Source organism: Oncorhynchus masou, chromosome 17, assembly GCF_036934945.1.
Source record: "Oncorhynchus masou masou isolate Uvic2021 chromosome 17, UVic_Omas_1.1, whole genome shotgun sequence".
Taxonomy (NCBI): domain Eukaryota; kingdom Metazoa; phylum Chordata; class Actinopteri; order Salmoniformes; family Salmonidae; genus Oncorhynchus; species Oncorhynchus masou.
This window is the reverse complement of record NC_088228.1, coordinates 17,718,410-17,745,337: the sequence shown is the minus strand read 5'-3', so window position 1 is coordinate 17,745,337 and position 26,928 is coordinate 17,718,410. Positions and strand designations below refer to the sequence as shown.

Sequence of the window (26,928 nt, the reverse complement as noted above, 5' to 3'; positions counted from 1 at the left end):
GAAAGCTAAGGGCCAGGTTTACTGTCAACAGGATGGTGCAATTACACAGCCTAACCACATACACATAGTTAGCACTTTCTGCTTGAGGAGAAGACACCTTAATTGCTGTATAATTACACATTGTACCACATTACATAGAGGGTTGAGATTGTGTTAGATATGACTCTTACAATTAGTGTAGGGTGTACAAGTTGGTCCGGGATTACGGTCGGTGTCATGACATGAATTATACGGATGTAATTCTTCACTATGTGGGTAATCACACAGGCTAAAGGAGCATGAAGTAGAACTATGGTGAAGCCTGTAGAGCAGTAGCCTACATGGGAATTACAGTAAACACAATTACATGGGGAAATTGAGCACATGTAAAGTTCAAACTGTGGTGATTGGGAGTGTGTGTGTGTGTCTGTGTGGTGTGTGGCGTGTGTGTGTGTGTCCTGTGAAACAACTAAATAACACCCCCAACAGCACCTCAGTAGCCTCTGTAGACCAGGCTTGAGAAGATTCATGACGACAAGACTTATAGTGACTTACAGACCTACTTCCTAAGCCAAAGGGAAATTTGCTCCACTCTCCACTAATATAACAACGATATAACGGTTCAAAGGTGAAGTGAAAAAAACGAAAGAAGAGAGAATGGAGGGATTTTCTCTCTCTTTATGACCAAGGGGCATTTCACTCCTATCTGCCTAACTATCAGCAATAGTTCTGGGGACAAACATTAGACAGAAAGGTTTAAAGATGGATTGGACCAAGGTGCAGCGTTCTAAGCGTACATCACACATTTATTAAATGAACACCAAAAACAAGAAAGAAATAACGTCACGTAAAGTTTTGTAGCGCTAAACAAAAACAAGATCCCACAATCTAAGGTGGAAAAAAGGCTGCCCAAGTATAATCCCCAATCAGAGACAACGATAGACAGCTCCCTCTGATTGGGCACCATACCCAGCCAACAAAGAAATATAAAAACTAGAATGCCCACCCAAATCACACCCCGACCTAACCAAATAGAGAAATAAAAAGGCTCTAAGGTCAGGGCGAGACAGTACCCTCCCCCCAAAGGTGCGGACTCCGGCCGCAAAACATGACTCTATGGGGGAGGGCCGGGTGGGCATCTAGCCTCGGTGGCGTCTTTGGTTCGGGACGTAGACCCCGCTCCGCTCGCTGATCCCTCTGCTTCCGTGGAACCGGACCGTGGATCATCGCCGGGGACTCCGGACCGTAGATTGTCGCCGGAGGAACCAGACAGTGGATCGTCGCCGGAGGATCCAGACCATGGATTGTCGCCGGAGACTCCAGACTGTAGATCGTCACCGGAGGGTCCGGACTGGGAACCTCCGCAGGAGGCTCTAAGCTGCAGACAGTTGATGAAGTTTTGTAGCGCAAACACAGCAACTAAACAAAAACCAGATCCCACAACCTAAGGTGGAAAAAAAGGCTGCCTAAGTATAATCCCGAATCAGAGACAACGATAGACAGCTGCCTCTGATTGGGAACCACACCCGGCCAACAAAGAAATAGAAAAACTAGAATGCCCCCGCAAATCACACCCCAGAAATTAAAAGGCGCTCTGGTCAGGGTGTGGCACATATGTTCAGAAATCTTGTGAAATAGCACAGTTACAAATAGAAATCACACACACAATTTCACCTTTTATTTCTTTCATCACATTGTCAGTGGGTCAGAAGTTTACATACACTCAATTAGAATTTGGTAGCATTGCCTTTAAATTACTAACTTGGGTCAAATGTTTCGGGTAGCCTTCCACAAGCTTCCCACAATAACTTGGGTGGATTTTGGCCCATTCCTCTGACAGGACTGGTGTAACTGAGTCAGGTTTGTAGGCATCCTTGCTCGCACACGCTTTTTCAGTTCTGCCCACAAATTTTCTATAGGATTGCGGTCAGGTCTTTGTGATGGCCACTCCAATACCTTGACTTTGTTGTCCTTAAGCCATTTTGCCACAACTTTGGAAGTATGCTTGGGGTCATTGTCCATTTGGAAGACCCATTTGCGACCAAGCTTTAACTTCCTGACTGATGTCATGAGATGTTGCTTCAATATATCCACGTAATTTTCCAACCTCATAATGCCATGTGAAGTGCACCAGTCCCTCCTGCAGCAAAGCACCCCCACAACATGATGCTGCCACCCCCGTGCTTCACGGTTGGGATGGTGTTCTTCGGCTTGCAAGCCTCCCCCTTTTCCTTCAAACATAACGATGGTCATTATGGCCAAACAGTTATATTTTTGTTTCATCAGACCAGAGGAAATTTCTCCAAAAAGTATGATCTTTGTCCCCATGTGTAGTTGCAAACCGTAGTCTGGCTTTTTTATGGTGGTTTTGGAGCATTGGCTTCTTCCTTGCTGAGCGGCCTTTCAGGTTATGTGGATATAGGTAATTTTGTTCCTGTGTCCTCCAGCATCTTCACAAGATCCTTTGCTGTCTGGGATTTATTTGCACTTTTCGCACCAAAGTACGTTCATCTCTAGGAGACAGAACGCATCTATAACGGCTGAGTGGTCCCATGGTGTTTATACCTTCGTACTATTGTTTGTACAGGTGAACTTGGTACCTTCAGGCATTTGGAAATTGCTCCCAAGGATGAACCAGACTTGTGGAGGTCTCAATTTTCTGTCTGAGGTCTTGGCTGATTTCTTTTGATTTTCCCATGAAGCAAAGAGGCACTGAATTTGAAGGTAGGCCTTGAAATACATCCAGAGGTACACCTCCAATTGACTCAAATTATGTCAATTAACCTATCAGAAGCTTCTAAAGCCATGACATCATTTTATGGAATTTTCCAATCTGTTTAAAGTTACAGTCAACTTAGTGTATTTAAACTTCTGACCCACTGGAATTGTGATATAGGGAATTATAAGTGAAATCATCTGTCTGTAAACAATTGTTGGAAAAATGACTTGTGTCATGAACAAAGTAGATGTACTAACCAACTTGCCAAAACCATAGTTTGTTAACAGGAAATTTGTGGAGTGGTTGAAAAACAAGTTTTAATGACTCCAACCTAAGTGTATGTAAACTTCCGACTTCAACTGTGTATATTTACCAAAAAAAGATATGAGGGATTGGAAATGATTCAGACAATTACATTGATGGAAGCAACAATCGTTCCGCAATATTAAGCTGATCAACCTCTTAGAAATGTTTCTTTAAAGAGTCCAGGGAGTGGGAGAAGTTAGGGCTGAGAGAGGGTAAGAGACCAGGGAGTGGGAGAAGTTAGGGCTGAGAGAGGGTAAGAGACCAGGGAGTAGGACAAGTTAGGGCTGAGAGAGGGTAAAAGACCAGGGAGTAGGACAAGTTAGGGCTGAGAGAGGGTAAGAGACCAGGGAGTAGGACAAGTTAGGGCTGAGAGAGGGTAAAAGACCAGGTAGTGGGAGATGTTAGGGCTGAGAGAGGGTAAGAGACCAGGGAGTGGGAGATGTTAGGGCTGAGAGAGGGTAAAAGACCAGGGAGTGGGAGATGTTAGAGCTGAGAGAGGGTAAGAGACCAGGGAGTAGGAGAAGTTAGGGCTGAGAGAGGGTAAGAGACCAGGTAGTGGGAGAAGTTAGGGCTGAGAGAGGGTAAGAGACCAGGGAGTGGGAGATGTTAGGGCTGAGAGAGGGTAAGAGACCAGGGAGTGGGAGAAGTTAGGGCTGAGAGAGGGTAAGAGACCAGGGAGTGGGAGATGTTAGGGCTGAGAGAGGGTAAGAGACCAGGTAGTGGGAGATGTTAGGGCTGAGAGAGGGTAAGAGACCAGGGAGTAGGAGAAGTTAGGGCTGAGAGAAGGTAAAAGACCAGGGAGTAGGAGAAGTTAGGGCTGAGAGAGGGTAAGAGACCAGGGAGTGGGAGAAGTTAGGGCTGAGAGAGGGTAAGAGACCAGGGAGTAGGAGATGTTAGGGCTGAGAGAGGGTAAGAGACCAGGGAGTGGGAGAAGTTAGGGCTGAGAGAGGGTAAGAGACCAGGGAGTGGGAGATGTTAGGGCTGAGAGAGGGTAAGAGACCAGGGAGTGGGAGAAGTTAGGGCTGAGAGAGGGTAAAAGACCAGGGAGTAGGACAAGTTAGGGCTGAGAGAGGGTAAGAGACCAGGGAGTGGGAGATGTTAGGGCTGAGAGAGGGTAAAAGACCAGGGAGTAGGAGAAGTTAGGGCTGAGAGAGGGTAAGAGACCAGGGAGTGGGAGATGTTAGGGCTGAGAGAGGGTAAGAGACCAGGGAGTGGGAGATGTTAGGGCTGAGAGAGGGTAAGAGACCAGGGAGTAGGAGAAGTTAGGGCTGAGAGAGGGTAAGAGACCAGGGAGTAGGAGAAGTTAGGGCTGAGAGAGGGTAAGAGACCAGGGAGTGGGAGATGTTAGGGCTGAGAGAGGGTAAGAGACCAGGGAGTGGGAGAAGTTAGGGCTGAGAGAGGGTAAGAGACCAGGGAGTGGGAGATGTTAGGGCTGAGAGAGGGTAAGAGACCAGGGAGTAGGAGAAGTTAGGGCTGAGAGAGGGTAAGAGACCAGGGAGTAGGACAAGTTAGGGCTGAGAGAGGGTAAGAGACCAGGGAGTAGGAGAAGTTAGGGCTGAGAGAGGGTAAGAGACCAGGTAGTGGGAGATGTTAGGGCTGAGAGAGGGTAAAAGACCAGGGAGTAGGACAAGTTAGGGCTGAGAGAGGGTAAGAGACCAGGGAGTGGGAGATGTTAGGGCTGAGAGAGGGTAAAAGACCAGGGAGTGGGAGATGTTAGAGCTGAGAGAGGGTAAGAGACCAGGGAGTGGGAGATGTTAGGGCTGAGAGAGGGTAAAAGACCAGGGAGTGGGAGATGTTAGAGCTGAGAGAGGGTAAGAGACCAGGGAGTGGGAGATGTTAGGGCTGAGAGAGGGTAAGAGACCAGGGAGTGGGAGATGTTAGGGCTGAGAGAGGGTAAGAGACCAGGGAGTGGGAGATGTTAGGGCTGAGAGAGGGTAAGAGTCCAGGTAGTGGGAGATGTTAGGGCTGAGAGAGGGTAAGAGACCAGGGAGTGGGAGATGTTAGGGCTGAGAGAGGGTAAGAGACCAGGGAGTGGGAGATGTTAGGGCTGAGAGAGGGTAAGAGACCAGGGAGTGGGAGATGTTAGGGCTGAGAGAGGGTAAGAGACCAGGGAGTGGGAGAAGTTAGGGCTGAGAGAGGGTAAGAGTCCAGGTAGTGGGAGATGTTAGGGCTGAGAGAGGGTAAGAGACCAGGGAGTGGGAGATGTTAGGGCTGAGAGAGGGTAAGAGACCAGGGAGTGGGAGAAGTTAGGGCTGAGAGAGGGTAAGAGACCAGGGAGTGGGAGATGTTAGGGCTGAGAGAGGGTAAGAGACCAGGGAGTGGGAGATGTTAGGGCTGAGAGAGGGTAAGAGTCCAGGTAGTGGGAGATGTTAGGGCTGAGAGAGGGTAAGAGACCAGGGAGTGGGAGATGTTAGGGCTGAGAGAGGGTAAAAGACCAGGGAGTGGGAGATGTTAGGGCTGAGAGAGGGTAAGAGTCCAGGTAGTGGGAGATGTTAGGGCTGAGAGAGGGTAGGGTTAGGGTTAGGGTTAGGGTTAGGGTTAGGGTTAGAGAGAATGAAATGGACAAGGCATAAGTCAAGTTGAGAACAGACTCTAGACCAAGTGAGAAGCTTTAAAAAGAGGGGAAAAAGTGAAGCTTTTGTGTTGAGTCAAGCAATGGGATGATGATTGCAGTGAGGGACAGTGGGATGGACTAGTCAAATATATTGGCTCAGTTAGACAGGGAGAGAGCGCAGGAGTAGGGTCTGGGTATGTATGGGAAACAGGTCTAACGAAGTGGGGGTCAAGTTTTGGCTTCCGCAAGGTTCCTGAACTATGTAGAGTCTTGAGAATGTTAGATGACGCGAGTAGAAGTGAAAGAAGACAAGCTAGAGTGAAAAGGTAACCGTATTGAGATGAATAAATGGAAGTTAGGGAGTCAGATAAGAAGAGAGGAAACATGACAGAGAAAAGTAGAGTGAGAGAGTGAAAGAAACCTGACAGAGGAGGATCTGTCTATCCATAGAGTATGACAATAACTCCATATGTGGTTTCTCTTTATTGTGTCAGAGTGGAGGTGCAGGATTCATGTGTGCATCATTAGAGACTGACCCTGCATTAGTGAGCTGTGTGTGCACGTGCATGTGTGTGTATGTGTGTTATAATGTGTGGCCCCAGTCTCTGTCTGGGGCTCTATTCTCTTGCTTTGTTTGGGACACACTGCTGCCCTCTGCGCTTCCTCTATTCAGCCTGTTGAGGGCCTTTTGTCTCTTTCAGTCTTTCTCACTTCTTTTATTCTCTCTTCGGTCCTTTCTCTCTCTTTCTCCCGCTCTCCCATTTTCCCCTGTCGCCATGGCCTTTCTGTAGCCCAGTAATGGGGAGAGTACAGGGAGAGTCAGAAGGCTTTATAATTGGGTTTAAAGGTGGGCTGGCTGAGAGCAGAGACCCCTGTTAAAAGCATACTGTACACACAGAGAAAGATAGAGTGCGCAGTGTGAAAAAGTCCATGTGCAGCAACACAGAAAACGGTGTTCAAAATCAGACACTGAGCGTGTGTGTGTGTGTGGGGGGGGGAGGCTTGATTCTCACTCTGTGTTTTGTTTTCTCCAAATGTGACTCGTTTCAGGAAAATAGGTGTATGTCGCGTGTCACTACTTCGCCATTTGAGCGTAACATTTTTTTAAATCAAAATGCTTTTTGGGCAAAAAATGCCTTCTGGAACATGTGAACTTTCATGTGCCTTATTAACAAACTTGTAAGTCAAGTTTGTCTGGATTTAGCTTAAATACACACAACATTTAACAAATATGATTTAAAAACACAGGGGTTTTGACATTTAAACACAAATTCACTTATTTTATGAGCTGCTTAGCGTGTTGAGGTCATCCTTTCTAAAGAGTCTGTTTTGAAAGATATCATGAAGAACTGCAACAGTGTTGCTGAGGCTCTCCACTTTCTGGAGGACCGAGTTCTGAAATCAGTGGGATGCCCAGTGGAAGCAGTGTATGATAGATAAGGATATGAGGACAATTCAGGCATTTGATTGCAAATTTGGAGCAAGTCAAAAAGAGAACACTGTTGTATAAAACAGGCTGATGAATAAAAGGCTGCTGTATAAAACATCTGTCTCCGGATTTACAGCTTCAAACTAAGGGCAACCATGGCATCCGTGACAGAGAGGGAGAAGCGTTCATCCATGTATACAGGTAAGAGTTGAGCTAGCTACATTTTCATTTATTATACGTTTCTAATTTTGTCAGAATGTTGTTTTCATTGCAAGTTACAGCGTACTGTTGCCTAGCCAGCGAATGTTAGCTGGCTGGCTGGCTCAGTAGCGTTACATGCATGATCTGTGTCGTAATATAATTCATACAGTGGGGGTGAAAGTATTTAGTCAGCCACCAATTGTGCAAGTTCTCCCACTTAAAAAAATATGAGAGAGGCCTGTAATTTTCATCATAGCTACACTTCAACTATGACAGACAAAATGAGAGAATAAATCCAGAAAATCACATTGTCGGCTTTTTTTATTAATTTATTTGCAAATTATGGTGGAAAATAAGTATTTGATCACCTACAAAAAAAGCAAGATTTCTGGCTCTCACAGACCTGTAACTTCTTCTTTAAGAGGCTCCTCTGTCCTCTACTCGTTACCTGTATTAATGGCACCTGTTTGAACTTGTTATCAGTATAAAAGACACCTGTCCACGTCCTCAAACAGTCACACTCCAAACTCCACTATGGCCAAGACCAAAGAGCTGTCAAAGGACACCAGAAACAAAATTGTAGACCTGCACCAGGCTGGGATGACTGAATCTGCAATAGGTGAGCAGCTTGGTTTGAAAAAATCAACTGTGGGAGCAATTATTAGGAAATGGAAGACATACAAGACCACTGATAATCTCCTTTGATCTGGGGCTCCACGCAAGATCTCACCCCGTGGGGTCAAAATGATCACAAGAACGGTGAGCAAAAATCCCAGAACCACACGGGGGGGGGGGGGGGACCTAGTGAATGACCTGCAGAGAGCTGAGACCAAAGTAACAAAGCCTACCATCAATAACACACTACGCCGCCAGGGACTCAAATCCTGCCGTGCCAGACGTGTCCCCCCGCTTAAGCCAGTACATGTCCAGGCCTGTCTGAAGTTTGCTAGAGAGCATTTGGATGATCCAGAAGAAGATTGGGAGAATGTCATATGGTCAGATGAAACCAAAATATAACTTTTTCGTAAAAACTCAACTCGTCGTGTTTGGAGGACAAAGAATGCTGAGTTGCATCCAAAGAACACCATACCTACTGTGAAGCATGGACCTCAAGCACTCCTCTCCCCTCTTTTCTTCCCTCATCTACTGTCCTCTCCTCTTCTATATTCTCCTCTATTTTCCTCTCCTCTCCTGACCTCTCCTCTATTTTCCTGTTCTCTTCTATCCTCTACTCTACCCTACTCTACTCTACTCTACTCTACTCTACTCTACTCTACTCTACTCTACTCCCCTCTCCCAGGACCATGACAACAGCCATTATACAGGAATAAGGCAGCCATAATGTATCGGTACTTAGGCCTGAGGAGACACACTCGCTCAATGGGCCGTGAATCTCCCGTCACCAGCGTTAGACGGTCGAACGTTGAATAAAGTTATTTGAATATTTGTAATATTAATATGCCGGTGTGTCAAGAGCCCGCCGGTGCAGAACAAAGAGGGAAAATAAGAGAGGAGCACATCATCTATATCCAGTATTCACAGAATAGAAAACGACTGGATGGATGGATTGATGGATGGCTGGATGGACGGGTGGATGAACGGATGGATGTCTGGGCAAACAAATTACTAAATGTATTAATGGATAGATACATTGTTATTATCTCTACATTAGCTTGTCTCCATCCAGCTCTTCAACAGAGCCACACTATAAACTGTCAACAGCGTCAGATTAGCCAGCTGTCCAGCCAGCCTGCATTTTCAATACAGACAACATCACCCACTACAAATTTTTAAGATGGCGCCGGAGGGGATGGCTGGTGTTTTATGAGCTCTTTACCAACCATGCTATTTTGTTAGTTTTTCTTTTACAATGTTTGTTCCTTATTTTGTACATAATGTTGCTGCTACCATCTTTCATGACTGAAAAGAGCTTATGCACATCAGATCAGTGATTACTCACCTTGAAGTGTACAAATATTTTTTCTTTAATGAGAAAGATTTACACCAGACACCCGAACAGGCCCTCATCCCTGTCATTCGCAGGAGAAGGAGACGGAGGTATCGCGGAAGGAGATCGGGGTGCCATGTGAGGATCCAGCGACGAGTGGCTAATCTGCCTCTGCCATCGGTACTATTGGCCAATGTACAATTGCTGGCCAATAAAGTGGATGAACTTCAAGCACGTATATCCTACCAACGGTACATTAAAAACTGACAAATCTTATGTTTCACAGAGTCGTGGCTGAACGACGACATGAATAACAAACAGCTGGTTATACACTGTATCGTTGTCAAGGCTGATGAAAGGAGCGGACAAAGGTGCAACGTGGTGAGCGTACATGTTCTTTAATTGAGAAAAAGACGCCGAACAAAACAATACACACTACAAAACAAAACTGTGAAGCCTAAGGCTAAGTGCCATAAATAAAGTCAACTTCCCACCAAGACAGGTGGGAAAAAAGGCACCTAAGTATGGTTCCCAATCAGAGACAACGATAGACAGCTGTCATTGATTGAGAACCATACCCGGCCAAAACATAGAGATAGAAAATCATAGAAACACAACACATAGAAATGCCCACCCCACATCACGCCCTGACCAAACCAAAATAGAGACATAAAAAGGATCTCCAAGGTCAGGGCGTGACAATCGGCAGGATATATCAGCAGCCTCTGATAAGACAAGGGGTGGCGATCAATTGATATTTGTAAACAACAGTTGGCGCATGATATCTAAGCAAGTCTTGAGATTTGCTCACCTGAGGTAGAGTATCTCATGATAAGCTGTAGACCACACTATCTACCTAGAGAGATCTCATATATATTCTTCATAGCTGTCTATTTACCACTACAAACCGATGCTGGCACTAAGACCGCACTCAATGAGCTGTATACGGAAAATTCTCATCCATGGCTGGGGACTTCAATACAGGGAAAGTTAAATCAGTTGAACGTAATTTCTATCAGCATATTTAATGTGCAACCAAAGGGAAAAGAACTCTAGACCACATTTACTCCACACATAGAGACACGTAACAAAGCTCTCCCTCACCCTCCATTTGGCAAATCCTCCTGATTCCAGCTTGCAAGCAACAATTAAAGCAGGAAGCACCAGTGACTCGGTCAATAAAAAAAGTGTTCAGATGAAGCAGTTGCTAAACTACAGGACTATTTTGCACAGACTGGAATATGTTCCGGGATTCTTCCGATGGCATTGAGGAGTACACCACATCAGTCACTGGCTTCATCAATAAGTGCATCGATGACTGCATCCACACAGTGACTGTACGCACATACCCCAACCAAAAGCCATAGATTACAGGCAACATCCGCATTGAGCAAAAGGGTAGAGCTGCCGCTTTCAAGGAGCGGTACTCAAACCCAGAAGCTTATAAGAAATCCCGCTATGGCCAGCGACGAACCATCAAACAGTCAAAGTGTCAATACAGGGCTAAGATCGAATCGTACTACACCGGATCCGACGCTCATCGGATGTGGCAGGGCTTACAAACTATTACAGACTACAAAGGGAAGCACAGCCGCGAGCTGCCCAGTGACACAAGCTAAGATGAGCTAAATGACTTATATGCTTGCTTCGAGGTAAGTAACACTGAAACATGCATGAAAGCATCAGCTGTTCCAGCAGCCGACGTGAGTATGACCTTTTAACATGCAAAGATTCACAAGGTCGCAAGGTCAGATGGATTACCAGGACGGCAAGTGTCTTCACTGACATTTTCAACCTCTCCCTGTCTGAGTCTGTAATACCAACATGTTTCAAGCAGACCACCATAGTCCCTGTGCCCAAGAACACTAAGGTAACCTGCCTAAATAACTACCGACCCATAGCACTCACGTCTGTAGCCATGAAGTGCTTTGAAAGGCTGGTCATGGCTCACATCAACACCATTATCCCAGAAGCCCTAGACACACTCCAATTTGCATACCGCCCCAACAGATCCACAGATGATGCAATCTCTATTGCACTCCACACTGCCCTTTCACACCTGGACAAAAGGAACACCTCTGTGAGAATGCTAATCATTGACTACAGCTCAGCATTCAACAACATAGTACCCTCAAAGCTCATCATTAAGCTAAGGACCCTGGGACTAAACACCTCCCTCTGCAACTGGATCCTGGACTTCCTGACGGGCCGCCCCCAGGTGGTAAGGGTATGTAACAACACATTTGCCATGCTGATCCTCAACACGGGGGACCATCAAGGGTGCGTGCTCAGTCCTCTCCTGTACTCCTTGTTCATGCATGACTGCACGGCCAGGCACAACTCCAACACCATCATTAAGTTTGCCGATGACACAACAGTGGTAGGCCTGATCACCAACAACGACGAGACAGCCTATAGAGAGGAGGTCAGAGACCTGACCATGTGGTGCCAGGAAAACAACCTCTCCCTCAACATGATCAAGACAAAGGAGATGACAGCTCGGCCTCTGACCTCAAGGCACTACAGAGGGCAGTGAGTACGGCCCAGTGCGTACGGCCCAGTACATCACTGGGGCCAAGTTTCCTGCCATTCCTGACAGGACCTATATACCAGGCGGAGTCAGAGGAAGGCCCTAAAAATTGTCAAAGACTCCAGCCACCCTAGTCATAGACTGTTCTCTCTGCTACCACACGGAAAGCGGTCCTGCGCCAAGTTTAGGTTCAAGAGGGTCCTAAACAGCTTTTATCCCCAAGCCATAAGACTCCTGAACATCTAATCAAATGGCTACCAAGACTATTGTTATTGTTCTGCTGCTCTTTCGTTAGCTGTTACTTTTATTTCTAATTTTTTAAGTATTGTTCTTAAAACGGCATTGCTGGTTAAGGGCTTGTAAGAAAGCATTTCACTGTAAGTATACCTGTTGTATTCAGAGCATGTGACAAATACAATTTGATTTGATCCCCCAACCCTCACTGTCTTTCCATCCCTGCCCATTCCAGCCCCAAGTCCCCTGGGGTGCCCAGCCTCAGCAAAGCGTTCTCCTGGCATCCGCCAAATCCAGATTTGTCCGTTGGACTGCAAGATGGTGAAGCGTGATTCATCACTCCAGAGAACAAGTTTCCACTGCTCCAGAGTCCAATGCCGGCGAGCTTTACACAACTCCATCCGACGCTTGGTATTGCGCATGGTGACCTTAGGTTTGTGTGCTGCTGCTCAGCCATGGAAACCCATTTCATGAAGCTCCCGACAAACAGTTATTGTGCTGACGTTGCTTCCAGAGGCAGTTTGGAACTCTGTAGTGAGTGTTGCAACCGAGGACACATTTGTACGTGCTGCGCACTTCAGCACTCTGCGGTCCTGTTCTGTGAGCTACCAACGTTTGTCTATGGAGATTGCATGGCTGTGTGCTCGATTTTATACACCTGTATAATCAAATCCAACTTTATTTGTCACATGCGCCCAATACAAAGTGTAGACCTTACCATGAAATGCTTACTGACAAGCCCTTAACCAACACTGCAGTTCAGGAAGACTTAAGAAAATATTTACCAAATAAACTAAAGTTTATTATTATTATATATATACAGTGGGGCAAAAAAGCATTTAGTAAGCCACCAATTGTGCAAGTTCTCCCACTTAAGCTATGACAGACAAAATGAGAGAAAAAAATCCAGAAAATCACATTGTAGGATTTTTAATGAATGTTTTTGCAAATTATGGTGGAAAATAAGTATTTGGTCAATAACAAAAGTTTATCTCAATACTTTGTTATATACCCTTTGTTGGCAATGACAGAGGTCAAACGTTTTCTGCAAGTCTTCACAAGGTTTTCACACACTGTTGCTGGTATTTTGGCCCATTCCTCCAAGCAGATCTCCTCTAGAGCAGTGATGTTTTGGGGCTGTTGCTGGGCAACACGGACTTTCAACTCCCTCCAAAGATTTTCTATGGGGTTGAGATCTGGAGACTGGCTAGGCCACTCCAGGATCTTGAAATGCTTCTTACGAAGCCACTCCTTCGTTGCCCGGGCGGTGTGTTTGGGATCATTGTCATGCTGAAAGACACAGCCACGTTTCATCTTCAATGCCCTTGCTAATGAAAGGAGGTTTTCACTCAAAATCTCACGATACTTGGCCCCATTCATTCTTTCCTTTACACGGATCAGTCGTCCTGGTCCTTTTGCAGAAAAACAGCCCCAAAGCATGATGTTTCCACCTCCATGCTTCACAGTAGGTATGGTGTTCTTTGGATGCAACTCAGCATTCTTTGTCCTCCAAACACGAGTTGAGTTTTTACGAAAAAGTTATATTTTGGTTTCATCTGACCATGTGACATTCTCCCAATCTTCTTCTGGATCATCCAAGTGCTCTCTAGCAAACTTCAGACGGGCCTGGACATGTACTGGATTAAGCAGGGGGACACATCTTGCACTGCAGGATTTGAGTCCCTGGCGGCGTAGTGTGTTACTGATGGTAGGCTTTGTTACTTTGGTCCCAGCTCTCTGCAGGTCATTCACTAGGTCCCCCCGTGTGGTTCTGGGATTTTTGCTCACCGTTCTTGTGATCATTTTGACCCCACGGGGTGAGATCTTGCGTGGAGCCCCAGATCGAGGGAGATTATCAGTGGTCTTGTATGTCTTCCATTTCCTAATAATTGCTCCCACAGTTGATTTCTTCAAACCAAACTGTTTACCTATTGCAGATTCAGTCTTCCCAGCCTGGTGCAGGTCTACAATTTTGTTTCTGGTGTCCTTAGGAAATAGGCTGGCTACAGCAGTGTACATACTGTACAGCAGGCTGGTTACATACAGGCTGGTTACTCCAGGGTACATACAGCATGCTGGTTACATACATGCTGGTTACAGCAGGGTACATACAGCAGGCTGGCTACATACAGGTGGGTTACATACATGCTGGTTACATCTAGGCTGGCTACAGCAGAGTACATGCACCAGGCTGGCTACATACAGGCTGGTTACAGCAGGGTACATGCACCAGGCTGGCTACATACAGGCTGGCTACAGCAGGGTACATGCACCAGGCTGGCTACATACAGGCTAGTTACGGCAGGGTACATACACCAGGCTGGCTACATACAAGCTGGTTACTGCAGGGTACATGCACCAGGTTGGCTACATACAGGCTGGTTACAGCAGGGTACATGCACCAGGCTGGTTACATACAGGCTGGTTACAGCAGGGTACATGCACCAGGCTGGTTACATACAGGCTGGTTACTGCAGGATACATACACCAGGCTGGCTACATACAGGCTGGGTACAGCAGGGTACATACACCAGGCTGGCTACATACAGGCTGGTTACATACAGGCTGGCTACATACAGGCTGATTACAGCAGGGTACATACACCAGGCTGGCTACATACAGGCTGGTTACAGCAGGGTTCATACACCAGGCTGGTTACAGCAGGGTACATGCACCAGGCTGGCTACATACAGGCTGGCTACAGCAGGGTACATGCACCAGCCTGGCTACATACAGGCTGGTTACAGCAGGGTACATGCACCAGGCTGGCTACATACAGGCTGGATACAGCAGGGTACATACACCAGGCTGGCTACATACAGGCTGGTATGAGACCTAAGTCTGCTGCCTACCTATTGCAGATTCAGTCTTCCCAGCCTGGTGCAGGTCTACAATTTTGTTTCTGGTGTCCTTTGACAGCTCTTTGGTCTTGGCCATAGTGAAGTTTGGAGTGTGACTGTTTGAGGTTGTGGACAGGTGTCTTTTTATACTGATAACAAGTTCAAACAGGTGCCATTAATACAGGTAACGAGTGGAGGATAGAGGAGCCTCTCAAAGAAGAATTTACAGGTCTGTGAGAGCCAGAAATCTTGCTTGTTTGTAGGTGACCAAATACTTATTTTCCACCATAATTTGCTAATAAATTCATTAAAAATCCTACAATGTGATTTTCTGGATTTTTTTTCTCATTTTGTCTGTCATAGTTGAAGTGTACCTATGATGAAAATTACAGGCCTCTCTCATATTTTTCAGTGGGAGAACTTGCACATTTGTTGGCTGACTAAATCCTTTTTTGCCCCACTTGCAATAGCAGTGTGTACCTACCTCATCCCCATATTTGTTTTTGTTTTTCTGCTCTTTTGCACACCAGTATTTCTACTTGCACATCCTCATCTGCACATCTGTAAATTGCTAAATTGTAATTACTTTGCCACTATTGGCCTATTTATTGCCTTACCTCCTTACTTCATTTGCACATACTGTATACAGATTTGTCTTTTGTGTTATTGACTGTACGTTTGTTTATCCCATGTGTAACTCTGTTTTTGTTTGTGTCACACTGCTATGCTTTATCTTGGCCAGGTCACAGTTGTAAAGGAGAACTTGTTCTCAACTGGCCTACCTGGTTAAATAAAGATGAAATTAAAAAAATATAAACATATACAGACACACTCACGCACGCTCGCACACACAATGTTATATATGTAAACACACACACATTCCACTCCACTTTCCACAGCAAAACACACCTCTCACTATAGACTAGCTTCCATCTCTGATTGCCCATTCTGCATTCAGCATATACACTACCTCTCTCTCCCAGCCCTCTTCTGCCTCCCTGCCTTTACAGTGCTTCCCTCAATGAGGGGAATTATTTCAGCTTGCCCTCATTTTCTTCTTGTTCCGTTTTCCTCATCTCTAATGGGCAATTACACCAGGCTACACGCGGAGGCCATCTTGTTTCACTGACCTCTAATTGATTGGCTGTCCAAACTGCTCGGCTTCTATAAGCACTTTAAGGTTACATTTCCCTGTTTAAATAATGGATTACACGGTCCATGAAAGAAGATTGTGTGGAAAATAAAAGGCAGGGATTGCTTCTCGTTTGAGTCGTTTCAAAGACGTACAAGCCTCTATTTTAACCTCAGAGACTGAGTTATTAGGAGAGATGGAGAGTGCTCAGAGCGCTTAGACTACTCCAGACTAACCTACAGTCACGGCATCTCTGTGTGTGTGCGTGTGTGTGTGTACCACTTCTGCTCGCACTATGTTCAAAGCATGGTTTTAGCAGCGCTATCTGTCTGCAGATGAATATCAGAATGGCCAACAGACAGCGTGTCTGTGTATCTCACCCTCTCTGTGTGTGTGTGCGTGTGTGTGTGTGTGTGTGTGTGTGTGTGTGTGTGTGTGTGTGTGTGTGTGTGTGTGTGTGTGTGTGTGTGTGTGTGTGTGTGTGTGTGTGTGTGTGTGTGTGTGTGTGTGTGTGTGGGTGGGTGCTAATGTCAGTGTAGAACCAGCTTCACGCAGTGCCCCTGAACACTCTCCTCCTATAATTAACACTCCTACTGTGTAGTATCCTTCCTCTTCTCTCCTGGGTCCTGTTTTTCATACCTCCCACAGTTTGTGCTTTTACATCACAAAGAGAGAGCAGAGAGGGAGACAGAAAGAGAGAAGAAAGAAAGTGGGAGAGAGAGAGAAGAAAGAAAGTGGGAGAGAGAGAAGAGAGAGGGAGAGAGAGAGAGAAAGAGAGAGAGTGATGCTGAGAGACAGTTCGGCAGGAAGTCCCACTTAGAAGGAGGAAGTCAGAGAGAATGTGAGAATTAGCGGTAGCCAACATCTCCACTTCTGTTCAAAACCCCACCTACCAGGAGATTATCATTAGAGACCTTGAGCACATATTATACTTGATATGTGTGTGTGTGCGAGGGTGTGTGAAGAAACCACCTACAAACAACCAGAGCAACATACCTCCACCAAAAACAACACAGCACCTACGCTCCAATTACTCTTGGATTGGAGGCAAATACAGTTTAATATTTTACCTTTATTAGGCAAGAAAGTTAAGAACAAATTCTTATTTTCAATGACAGCATAGGAATCGTGGGTTAACTGACTGTTCAGGGGGAGAACGACAGATTTGTACCTTGTAAGCTCGGGGATTTGAACTTGCAACCTTTTGGTTACTAGTCCAACGCTCTAACCACTAGGCTACCCTGCCGCCCCAAGATATAGCAGAGATACACAGTACAGTATATCTGTCCAAACCAATAGGATTTACTGTGTGGGTAGCTCAATACTAATACAAATGGCCTGTGTTGTTATTCTCAACCATTGCATCTCTGTCTGTTAAGATAAACTGATAAAGGAGCTTTAAACATCTCTGTTTGTTAAGAGAAACTGATAGAGGAGCTTTAAACATCTCTGTATGTTAAGAGGAACTGATTGAGGAGCTTTAAACATCTCTGTTTGTTAAGATACATTGATAGATGAGCTTTAAACATCTCTGTTTGTTAAGAGAAATTGATAGAGGAGCTCTAAACATCTCTGTTTGTTAATTAAGAGAAACTGATAGAGGAGCTTTAAACATATCTGTTTGTTAATTAAGAGAAACTGATAGAGGAGCTTTAAACATCTCTGTTTGTTAATTAACAGAAATTGACAGAGGAGCTTTAAACATCTCTGTTTGTTAATTAAGAGAAATTGATAGAGGAGCTTTAAACATCTCTGTTTGTTAATTAAGAGAAACTGATAGAGGAGCTTTAAACATCTCTGTTTGTTAATTAAGAAAAACTGATAGAGGAACTTTAAACATCTCTGTTTGTTAAGAGAAACTGATAGAGGAGCTTTAAACATCTCTGTTTGTTAAGAGAAACTGATAGAGGAGCTTTAAACATCTCTGTGTCTGTATCTCCATCTTTAGATCAAGGCCAAATACCATTTATTTGTCATATGGTAATAAAATAGGATATAGCAGTAACATTGACTGAGATGGAAGAGGAAAGAGACGCTGTATAAGGAATGTGGAGATGATGGAGAGATAGAAAAGATGTGTGTTTGCAGTGTGTGTATTGAACACACTGCTATCCACCCTACTCTTATGTTTATTAAAAGCCATATTCATTCACTGTTGATCTGAACCCTGTTTTTGAATTGTTGTTTTGACAGGCTTCATCATGACTCAGCACTATGTTGTCAGACTAACCCTGTGGGTGGAAGAAGAGCTGTTCTTTTCAGTTTTCAGCTGTTCTATTCAGTGAGTGGAACTGTGTGACTCCACAGCCATTCTCAGCACAGTTCATAATCACAGCATCTGTGACTGCATAAGGGATCTGGGATCTTGTTTGGGGTTGGATCTGATCTAAGGGCAGTTGAAATAGGAGCAAAATAGAAGTTTTCCTTCACCACTGATCTAGGATCAGACTATGCAGACATATCTGATCCAGTATCAGTTGTTAGGAGCACGTTTTAATGACTCTATGCCGCTCAAAGTCATTGGTTTCCTTGGCAAGTAGCAGGGGAAAGCAAAGTAGAGTAGAACGGAAAACACACAAACACACACACACACTGCTTTCATATCTATTTATTGATCGTATCAGATGTGCGTCAATCAATCTTATCTCCGCTCCACACATTCTCACTCACACCTCCAGAGGGACCCAATAAGGCACTGTATTGGGAGGGCTGAGCACATTATATTATCATTAGAGACCTTGAGCACATATTATACTTGGTGTGTGTGTGTGTGTGTGTGTGTGTGTTTGTTTGTTTGTTTGCGTGAGAGAGAGAGAGAGAGAGAAAGAGAGAGAGAGGGAGAGAGAGAGAGCGAGAGAGCGAGAAAGAGCGAGAGAGAGAGGAGAGAGAGAGAGAGAAGAGAGAGAGAGAGAAGAGAGAGAGAGAGAGCGAGAGCGAAAGAGAGAGAGAGAGAGAGAGAGAGAGAGAGAGAGAGAGAGAGAGGGAGAGAGAGAGAGAGTGTGAGAGAGAGAGCGAGAGAGAGAGAGCGAGAGAGAGAGAGAGAGAGAGAGAGAGAGAGAGAGAAGAGAGAGAGAGCGAGAGCGAAAGAGAGAGAGAGAGAGAGAGAGAGAGAGAGAGAGAGGAGAGGAGAGAGAGAGAGAGAGAGAGAGAGAGAGAGAGAGAGAAGAGAGAGAAGAGAGAGAGAGAGAAGAGAGAGAGAGAGAGAGAGAGAGAGAGAGAGAGAGAGAGTCATCATAAGAAAAATAAGTTGCCCTACAGTGGCTCACTTCAAACTACAACTACTATATACTTGTTTTGGGCAACACAGACACATTTATTCCTCTACCAAGCCTTGCTTTACAAACAGGAGCTTGTAAAATAAATCATGTGGTTTTACATCTTCATAGAATGATACTGCACATCACTCATCATCCCGAGGACAGCAGCCATCACCGTCTCAGCAGATTAGTAATGAATGATAACGCGCCTCTCTATCATGCTTCTCTGATCAAAGGAGAATTACAGTGCACCACGATCTGCAAAATGCATGAAACACAATCAATACCGTATGCCACACAGAGTCAAAGAAGAGAACTATGAAATTGGCTATGTGCTCTTACAATAAAGATAATTCTCAGATGTCTTCTTATGTACCTACTGCATTTAAAATAGATCAATTCCCACAGAGCCTGTGTGATTTAATCTACTGCGAGTCTTCAGTCATGTTGAAGCGGTAAAATATGAAAGACAATGATTTATTTACAACTCCCAAGTCTGGGCCTGAGGTTCCACACAAATCTAATTCCCAAACCGGGAACAGCTGGCCGTTCAGAATAAATCCAGTGATATTGATTCCGCAGCAAACCAAATCTGGTTCTTTCAAGGTTCCCAGGACTTTTCATTGGGTTGTGGGAATGGGGATGGACATTACAAAAGAAATATCTTCAAATAAAAACATTTATGAGTTTAGGGCCAGGCATATTTCTCTGGTCATGTGGTCAGGGAGAAATCCTGGCCCTATTTCTGTGTTCACAGTATTTCATTTATACATTTTATTTAGCAGACGCTCTAATTCAGAACAATTTACAGAATAAATTATGGTTAAGTGCCTTGCTCAAGGGCACAATGACCGATTTTTGCAAATAGTCAGCTCTGGGATTGAAACCAACAACCTTTCGGTAACTGGCCGTTAGGCTAACTGCCACCCATTTCGGTTCTTTGGGAACATTCCTTTGTTGTTTCCTTACCTCGGCAGACATTCCCGTTATCTGTCTCGAACCCAGCTTTGCAGGTGCAGCTCCCGATAGGAACCATCCACTCCCCATCTCCATTGCAGTACAGCTTTATTGGCACGTCCACCTCCTCCGAATTCGGGATGCAGATCCCTCTAGCGATGACCAGGGAGGTGCTCTCCGCCCCCGTCATGGTCTCTGGGAAGATGGCGAAGTTCTGCACCACACTGGGGCACTTCTTATAAAACACTCTGACCGAGAGTAGCGACATACAAGCACCATAGTCCTGAAACGCCAGGTAGAACCCATTCTTCGACAGCGGGCCAAAGCTCCGAACCTCTGTGTTGACCTTCATCAATCGTCCGCCGAAGTCCACCTGGGAGAAGCTCTCATCGGCCGCGATGGTGTCCACCTTTAGGTAAGGGGCTTCCATCCAGAAGGCAGTTCCTTTGGTGGCGATGACCGAGTCCGTCTCGTAGTAGTAGAGATTGAAGGTCTCCTTACAGGAGCCGGGAACGTTGGGGATGGAGCTGCAGTCACGCACGGTGAAGCGCATCTCCACGTAGATCCTCTGAGCTCCACGTCGGTCGATGAAGGTGGTGAGGAGCCAGTTGTTCTGGCTGGGCTCAAACACGTTGCACACCTGGTAGGTCCGGATGGTGTTGAGGTTCTCGTCGTAGCCGCTCACCTCCTCCCACTGTGAAACAGAGTAGAGACCAGAGACATGGGTATTTGGTTAGAAATATACAGTATCTTGAAATTATCACAAACACAGTAACCAATAGTGTTTGACACTGCAATGCCAAGAGAGAAGGATGCTCAGCTAGTATCAACTCAAATGTTTGTTAACAAATTTCTTAAACAATATTTGATATTTAAATTCACAGTTTCCTGCCTTGCAAAAAGTATGAAGAAGTAGTATGAAGTTTATATTGAGCAAGTAAACTCTCAGGGCATTTGAAGTAGCTGACTAGAAATTAACTTTTAATTTAGAAGACAAACTTGTGGCAAAGATATGTCAACTGACTTCCTGAAATGACAGTTCCATGTCGACCAGTGGTTATCTCTAAAACAGCATTAGATAGAGAGATACAACGCTAGCACACATACAGTTTTTGGAATCTGGTTTCTAAAGATTTCTATACATATATTTTTTTTTTAACTATCCTTACCATCTGTGTTCACAAACTGGTGTCAGGGGCATGAACACATAATTTGGACTTAACTTCCTGAAATGACAGTTCCCCATCTACCAACACATACAGTACAGTATTAGTACAGGTAATACTTCTTAGTAATGGTCAGTAACAGAATGGAGTGATTGAATCATACTACACCGGCTCCGATGGATGTGTCAGGGCTTGTAAACTACTACAGACTACAAAGGGAAGCACAGCCACGTGCTGCCCAGTGATACGAGCCTACGAGCTAAATTACTTTCTTTGCACTCTTCGAGGCAAACAACACTGAAGCATGCATGAGAGCATTAGCTGTTCCAGTCGACTGTGTGATCAAGCTCTCCATAGCCGATGTGAGTAAGACCTTTAAACAGGTCAACATTCACAAGGCCGCTGGGCCAGACGGATTACCAGGACGCATACGCTGATCATGCGCTGACCAACTGACAAGAGTCTTCACTGACATTTTCAATATGTCCCTGACTGAGTCTGTAAAACCAACATATTTCAAGCAGACCACCATAGTCCCTGTGCCCAAGAACACTAAGATAACCTGCCTAAATTACTACCGACCCGTAGCACTCACTACTGTAGCCATGAAGTGCTTTGAAAGGCTAGTCATGACTCACAACAACACCATTATCCCAGAAACCCTAGACCCACTCCAATTTGCATACCGCCCCAACAGATCCACAGATGATGCAATCTCTATTGCACTCCACACTGCCTTTTCACACCTGGAAAAAAGGAGCACCTATGTGAGAATGGTGTTCATTGACTACAGCTCAGCATTCAACACCATAGTGCCCAAAAAGCATCACTAAGCTAAGGACCCTGGGACTAAACACCTCCCTCTGCAACTGGATCCTGGACTTCCTGACGGGCCTCCCCCAGGTGGGAAGGGTATGTAACAACACATCTGCCACGCTGATCCTCAACACAGGGGCCCCTCAGGGGTGCGTGCTCAGTCCCCTCCTGTACTCCTTGTTCACTCATGACTGCATGGCCAGGGACAACTCCAAGACCATCATTAAGTTTGCCGACGACACAACAGTCTAATCACTGACAACAATGAGACAACCTATAGGGAGGAGGTCAGAGACCTGGCCATGTGGAGCAAGGATAACAGCCTCTCCCTCAACGTGATCAAAACAAAGGAGATGATTGTGGACTACAGGAAAAGGAGTATACCGAGCATGCCCCCATTCTCATCAATGGGCTGTAGTGGAGCAGGTTGAGAGCTTCAAATTCCTTGGTGTCCACATCGCCAACAAAATATCACACCAAGAAAATCGTGAAGAGAGCACGACAAAGAATATTCCCCCTCAGGAGACTGATAAGATTTGGCATGGGTCCTCAGATCCTCAAAACGTTCTACAGCTGCACCATTGAGAGCATTGGTTGCATCACTGCCTGGTATTGTCAAAGACTCCAGCCACCCTAGTCATAGACTGTTCTCTCTGTACCTGAGCACCAAGTCTAGGTCCAAAAGGCTTCTTAACAGCTTCTAATCCCAAGCCATAAGACTCCTGAACATCTAATGAAATGGCTACCCAGACTATTTGCATTGTCTCCCCTCCCCCTCTTTTACGCTGCTGCTGCTCTCTGTTTATTATCTATACATATTCAGTTTAACTCTACCTACAGTGCCTTGCGAACGTATCCGGCCCCCTTGAACTTTGCGACCTTTTGCCACATTTCAGGCTTCAAACATAAAGATATAAAACTGTATTTGTTTGTGAAGAATCAACAACAAGTGGGACACAATCATGAAGTGGAACGACATTTATTGGATATTTCAAAATTTTTTACAAATCAAAAACTGAAAAATTGGGCGTGCAAAATTATTCAGCCCCCTTAACTTAATACTTTGTAGCGCCACCTTTTGCTGCAATTACAGCTGTAAGTCGCTTGGGGTATGTCTCTATCAGTTTTGCACATCGAGAGACTGACATTTTTTCCCATTCCTCCTTGCAAAACAGCTCAAACTCAGTGAGGTTGGATGGAGAGCATTTGTGAACAGCAGTTTTCAGTTCTTTCCACAGATTCTCGATTGGATTCAGGTCTGGACTTTGACTTGGCCATTCTAACACCTGGATATGTTTATTTTTGAACCATTCCATTGTAGATTTTGCTTTATGTTTTGGATCATTGTCTTGTTGGAAGACAAATCTCCGTCCCAGTCTCAGGTCTTTTGCAGACTCCATCAGGTTTTCTTCCAGAATGGTCCTGTATTTGGCTCCATCCATCTTCCCATCAATTTTAACCATCTTCCCTGTCCCTGCTGAAGAAAAGCAGGCCCAAACCATGATGCTGCCACCACCATGTTTGACAGTGGGGATGGTGTGTTCATTGTGATGAGCTGTGTTGCTTTTACGCCAAACATAACGTTTTGCATTGTTGCCAAAAAGTTCAATTTTGGTTTCATCTGACCAGAGCACCTTCTTCCACATGTTTGGTGTGTCTCCCAGGTGGCTTGTGGCAAACTTTAAACAACACTTTTTATGGATATCTTTAAGAAATGGCTTTCTTCTTGCCACTCTTCCATAAAGGCCAGATTTGTGCAATATACGACTGATTGTTGTCCTATGGACAGAGTCTCCCACCTCAGCTGTAGATCTCTGCAGTTCATCCAGAGTGATCATGGGCCTCTTGGCTGCATCTCTGATCAGTCTTCTCCTTGTATGAGCTGAAAGTTTAGAGGGACGGCCAGGTCTTGGTAGATTTGCAGTGGTCTGATACTCCTTCCATTTCAAAATTATCGCTGGCACAGTGCTACCTGGGATCTTTAAAGCTTGGGAAATCTTTTTGTATCCAAATCCGGCTTTAAACTTCTTCACAACAGTATCTCAGACCTGCCTGGTGTGTTCCTTGTTCTTCATGATGCTCTCTGCGCTTTTAACGGACCTCTGAGGCTATCACAGTGCAGGTGCATTTATACGGAGACTTGATTACACACAGGTGGATTGTATTTATCATCATTAGTCATTTAGGTCAACATTGGATCATTCAGAGATCCTCACTGAACTTCTGGAGAGAGTTTGCTGCACTGAAAGTAAAGGGGCTGAATAATTTTGCACGCCCAATTTTTCAGTTTTTGATTTGTTAAAAAAGTTTGAAATATCCAATAAATGTCGTTCCACTTCATGATTGTGTCCCACTTGTTGTTGATTCTTCACAAAAAAATACAGTTTTATATCTTTATGTTTGAAGCCTGAAATGTGGCAAAAGGTCGCAAAGTTCAAGGGGGCCGAATACTTTCGCAAGGCACTGTACATGTACATATTACCTCAATTACCTCAACTAACCGGTGCCCCCGCATATTGACTCTGTGCTGGTACCCTTGTATATAGCTTTGCTACTGCTCTTTAATTATTTGTTATTTTAATTGACATTTTTTACTTAAAACTTATTTTTCTTAAAAATGCATTGTTGGTTAAGGGCTTGTAAGTAAGCATTTCACTGTAAGGCTGTTTTCCGCGCGTGTGACAAAGACCATTTGATTTGATTTCAATATTTTACAGATCTCAGTTCTGCACCAATGATCAGAACAAAGAAATTGAAGAGACTTAAAGATACGTTGAAGAAACAAAAAGAGGAAGGTTAATATCCAGGTCTGCTCACTCCATACCACCAACCACAGCCACTTCCACATTCTTGCATTGTCTGCCTGGTATGGCATGCCCATTGCTGGTTAGTCACCTTTAAAAGGTTCCACACAAACAATGAAGCTTTCATACTAGAACATATTCTGTAGCAGACTGAATTATAGTAGTAATCGAGACAGGGGTAGACAATGGTGATGTCAGAGGACATTTATGCCAACATGGACATTAATCTAGAGAATACGTTTTGTAATAAAGGGGCAGCAAATAGAGATGAGAATTTCTATGAAGATATCATCAACTCCCGCGAGGAATATGTCACCTCAAAGACAACACCAGGAGCTATCACCTCAGGTTCGGAGAGCTCAGGGTTGAGACCCTTCAGAGCTGCTGCAGTGTGTCTGGGGCTGCTGTGTGTTCTTCTACTGGCTGGGTTAATTGGTCTGGGTTTCTATCACAAGAGAGTTGTTGTTGGGTTTGAAGATTATAAAGCTTCCAAAACTAACCTGACGATAGAGAAAGAATGGTTACAGACCAGCTACATCACCCTGACTAAAGAGAGAGATGAGCTACAGACCAGCAACAAGAAACTGACGACAGAGAGAGACCAGCTACAGATCAACTACAATGCCATGAGAGGTGAAAGAGACGGGGCACTGAGCAACTACAACAACTGCCTTAGCAATTCTAGACAAGGTGGAGGTCCTTGTTATTTCCCACACATACAGTACTACAGATCCAAACTTTCAGGAGATCCACAGCTGATTAATGACCTTGCTTCAGAAACCCAAAGCCTATAAACAGAGTGAGCATACTAAGAGGTCCGGGACCTGCTTCTCTAATATAAATCCTAGATCACACGTGTAGGTGATGTCATGGTGATGTTAGTTAGCTAAGCTCATGCGCATAAATGCATAATCAGGTTTAAAAGTCGTGTCGCGCCGGACTGCACCTGTCGTGCCTGACTGCACCTGTCGCCCTGGACTGCACCTCCCATTGACTTCCCAAATCGCTGGTCTGTTTGGTCTTTTTCATAGGCATCCCGGAGAAGAATCTGTTATGCTTTTCTCGGTTGCTTGTTTTTTGTTAATTTGTTGTTGCAATCTGATTGAATTATCTTGACTATTGATTGATGTGTCTTGTCAATTGTAGTCTTTGTCGCATAATGAAAAATGTCAATAAATATGTTAGACATGAAACATTTACACAAATCCGATTGTAAAACCCCTATGTCACATCTCGAGTATTACTAAAAGGCATGACTCGTACTCAACAGACCAAACAGACTTCCTGAAATGACAGTTCCCTGTATTCCAGTAGCTATGTCTAAAACAGCTGCAGATAGAGAGGGAAATGATAACACACACATAGGAATCTGGTCTTATTCTCACACCGAGTCAGCAGCCAATCACATACATCTTTTTGGTATGTCTATATGTGGCATGCTCATTGGTGGTAAGACACCTATAAAACGTTCCGTACACACGACACAGCATTCATACTGGAACATATTGTCACGTAATGGATTCGGGAGACAGACGCAGGAATGCGTAATAGGGTTCTTTATTTAGCCCAAATTACGGCACGGGGATGAAGACCAAACAAACACATAACATAAACACAGGGTTGAAACCCAAAACAAAAGATCGAGGACTTCCTCAAAAAAAAATACACAAATGCACAATGATTATCACACTAGACAAGACCTGTAATCAACTGCGCAATCCACAATGGCACGAAAGCCCAAACACACAGCACAGGTACTCACACGCACCAACGGACAATGTAACAATAATCGACAGCAGCATGGTGAACAAAGGGCACATATATACAAATACAATCAGTGGGAATAGGGGCCAGGTGTGCACAATGAAAGTTCTAGAGTGATCTGTGACACATGTTCTGTAGCAGATAGTAGCATTTGAGACAGTGGTAGATCATGGAGATGTCAGAGGACAAATGTGCAAACATAGACGTGGGCAAGCAAAGATGAGCATATCTATGAAGATGCCATATTCTCTCAAGACTCAAGAGATAAGACCAAGGAGGATGCCACTTCTAA

The 26,928-nt window shown here is 44.8% G+C and overlaps 1 protein-coding gene across 3 annotated transcripts in view; it reads right to left on the bottom strand.

Moving 5' to 3' along the window:
- The window catches only part of LOC135558633 (ephrin type-B receptor 1-like), a 362,430-nt gene that overhangs the window by 137,581 nt on the left and 197,921 nt on the right, over positions 1-26,928 (bottom strand). For all 3 annotated transcript variants that reach the window (XR_010458378.1, XR_010458379.1, XM_064992582.1), the window contains exon 3: positions 20,099-20,780. Coding sequence is in view for 1 of the 3 variants with exons in the window: in XM_064992582.1 (XP_064848654.1) it covers positions 20,099-20,780 (682 nt within the window). In the remaining 2 variants the exon portion in view is untranslated. The remainder of the gene's footprint in view (positions 1-20,098; positions 20,781-26,928) is intronic.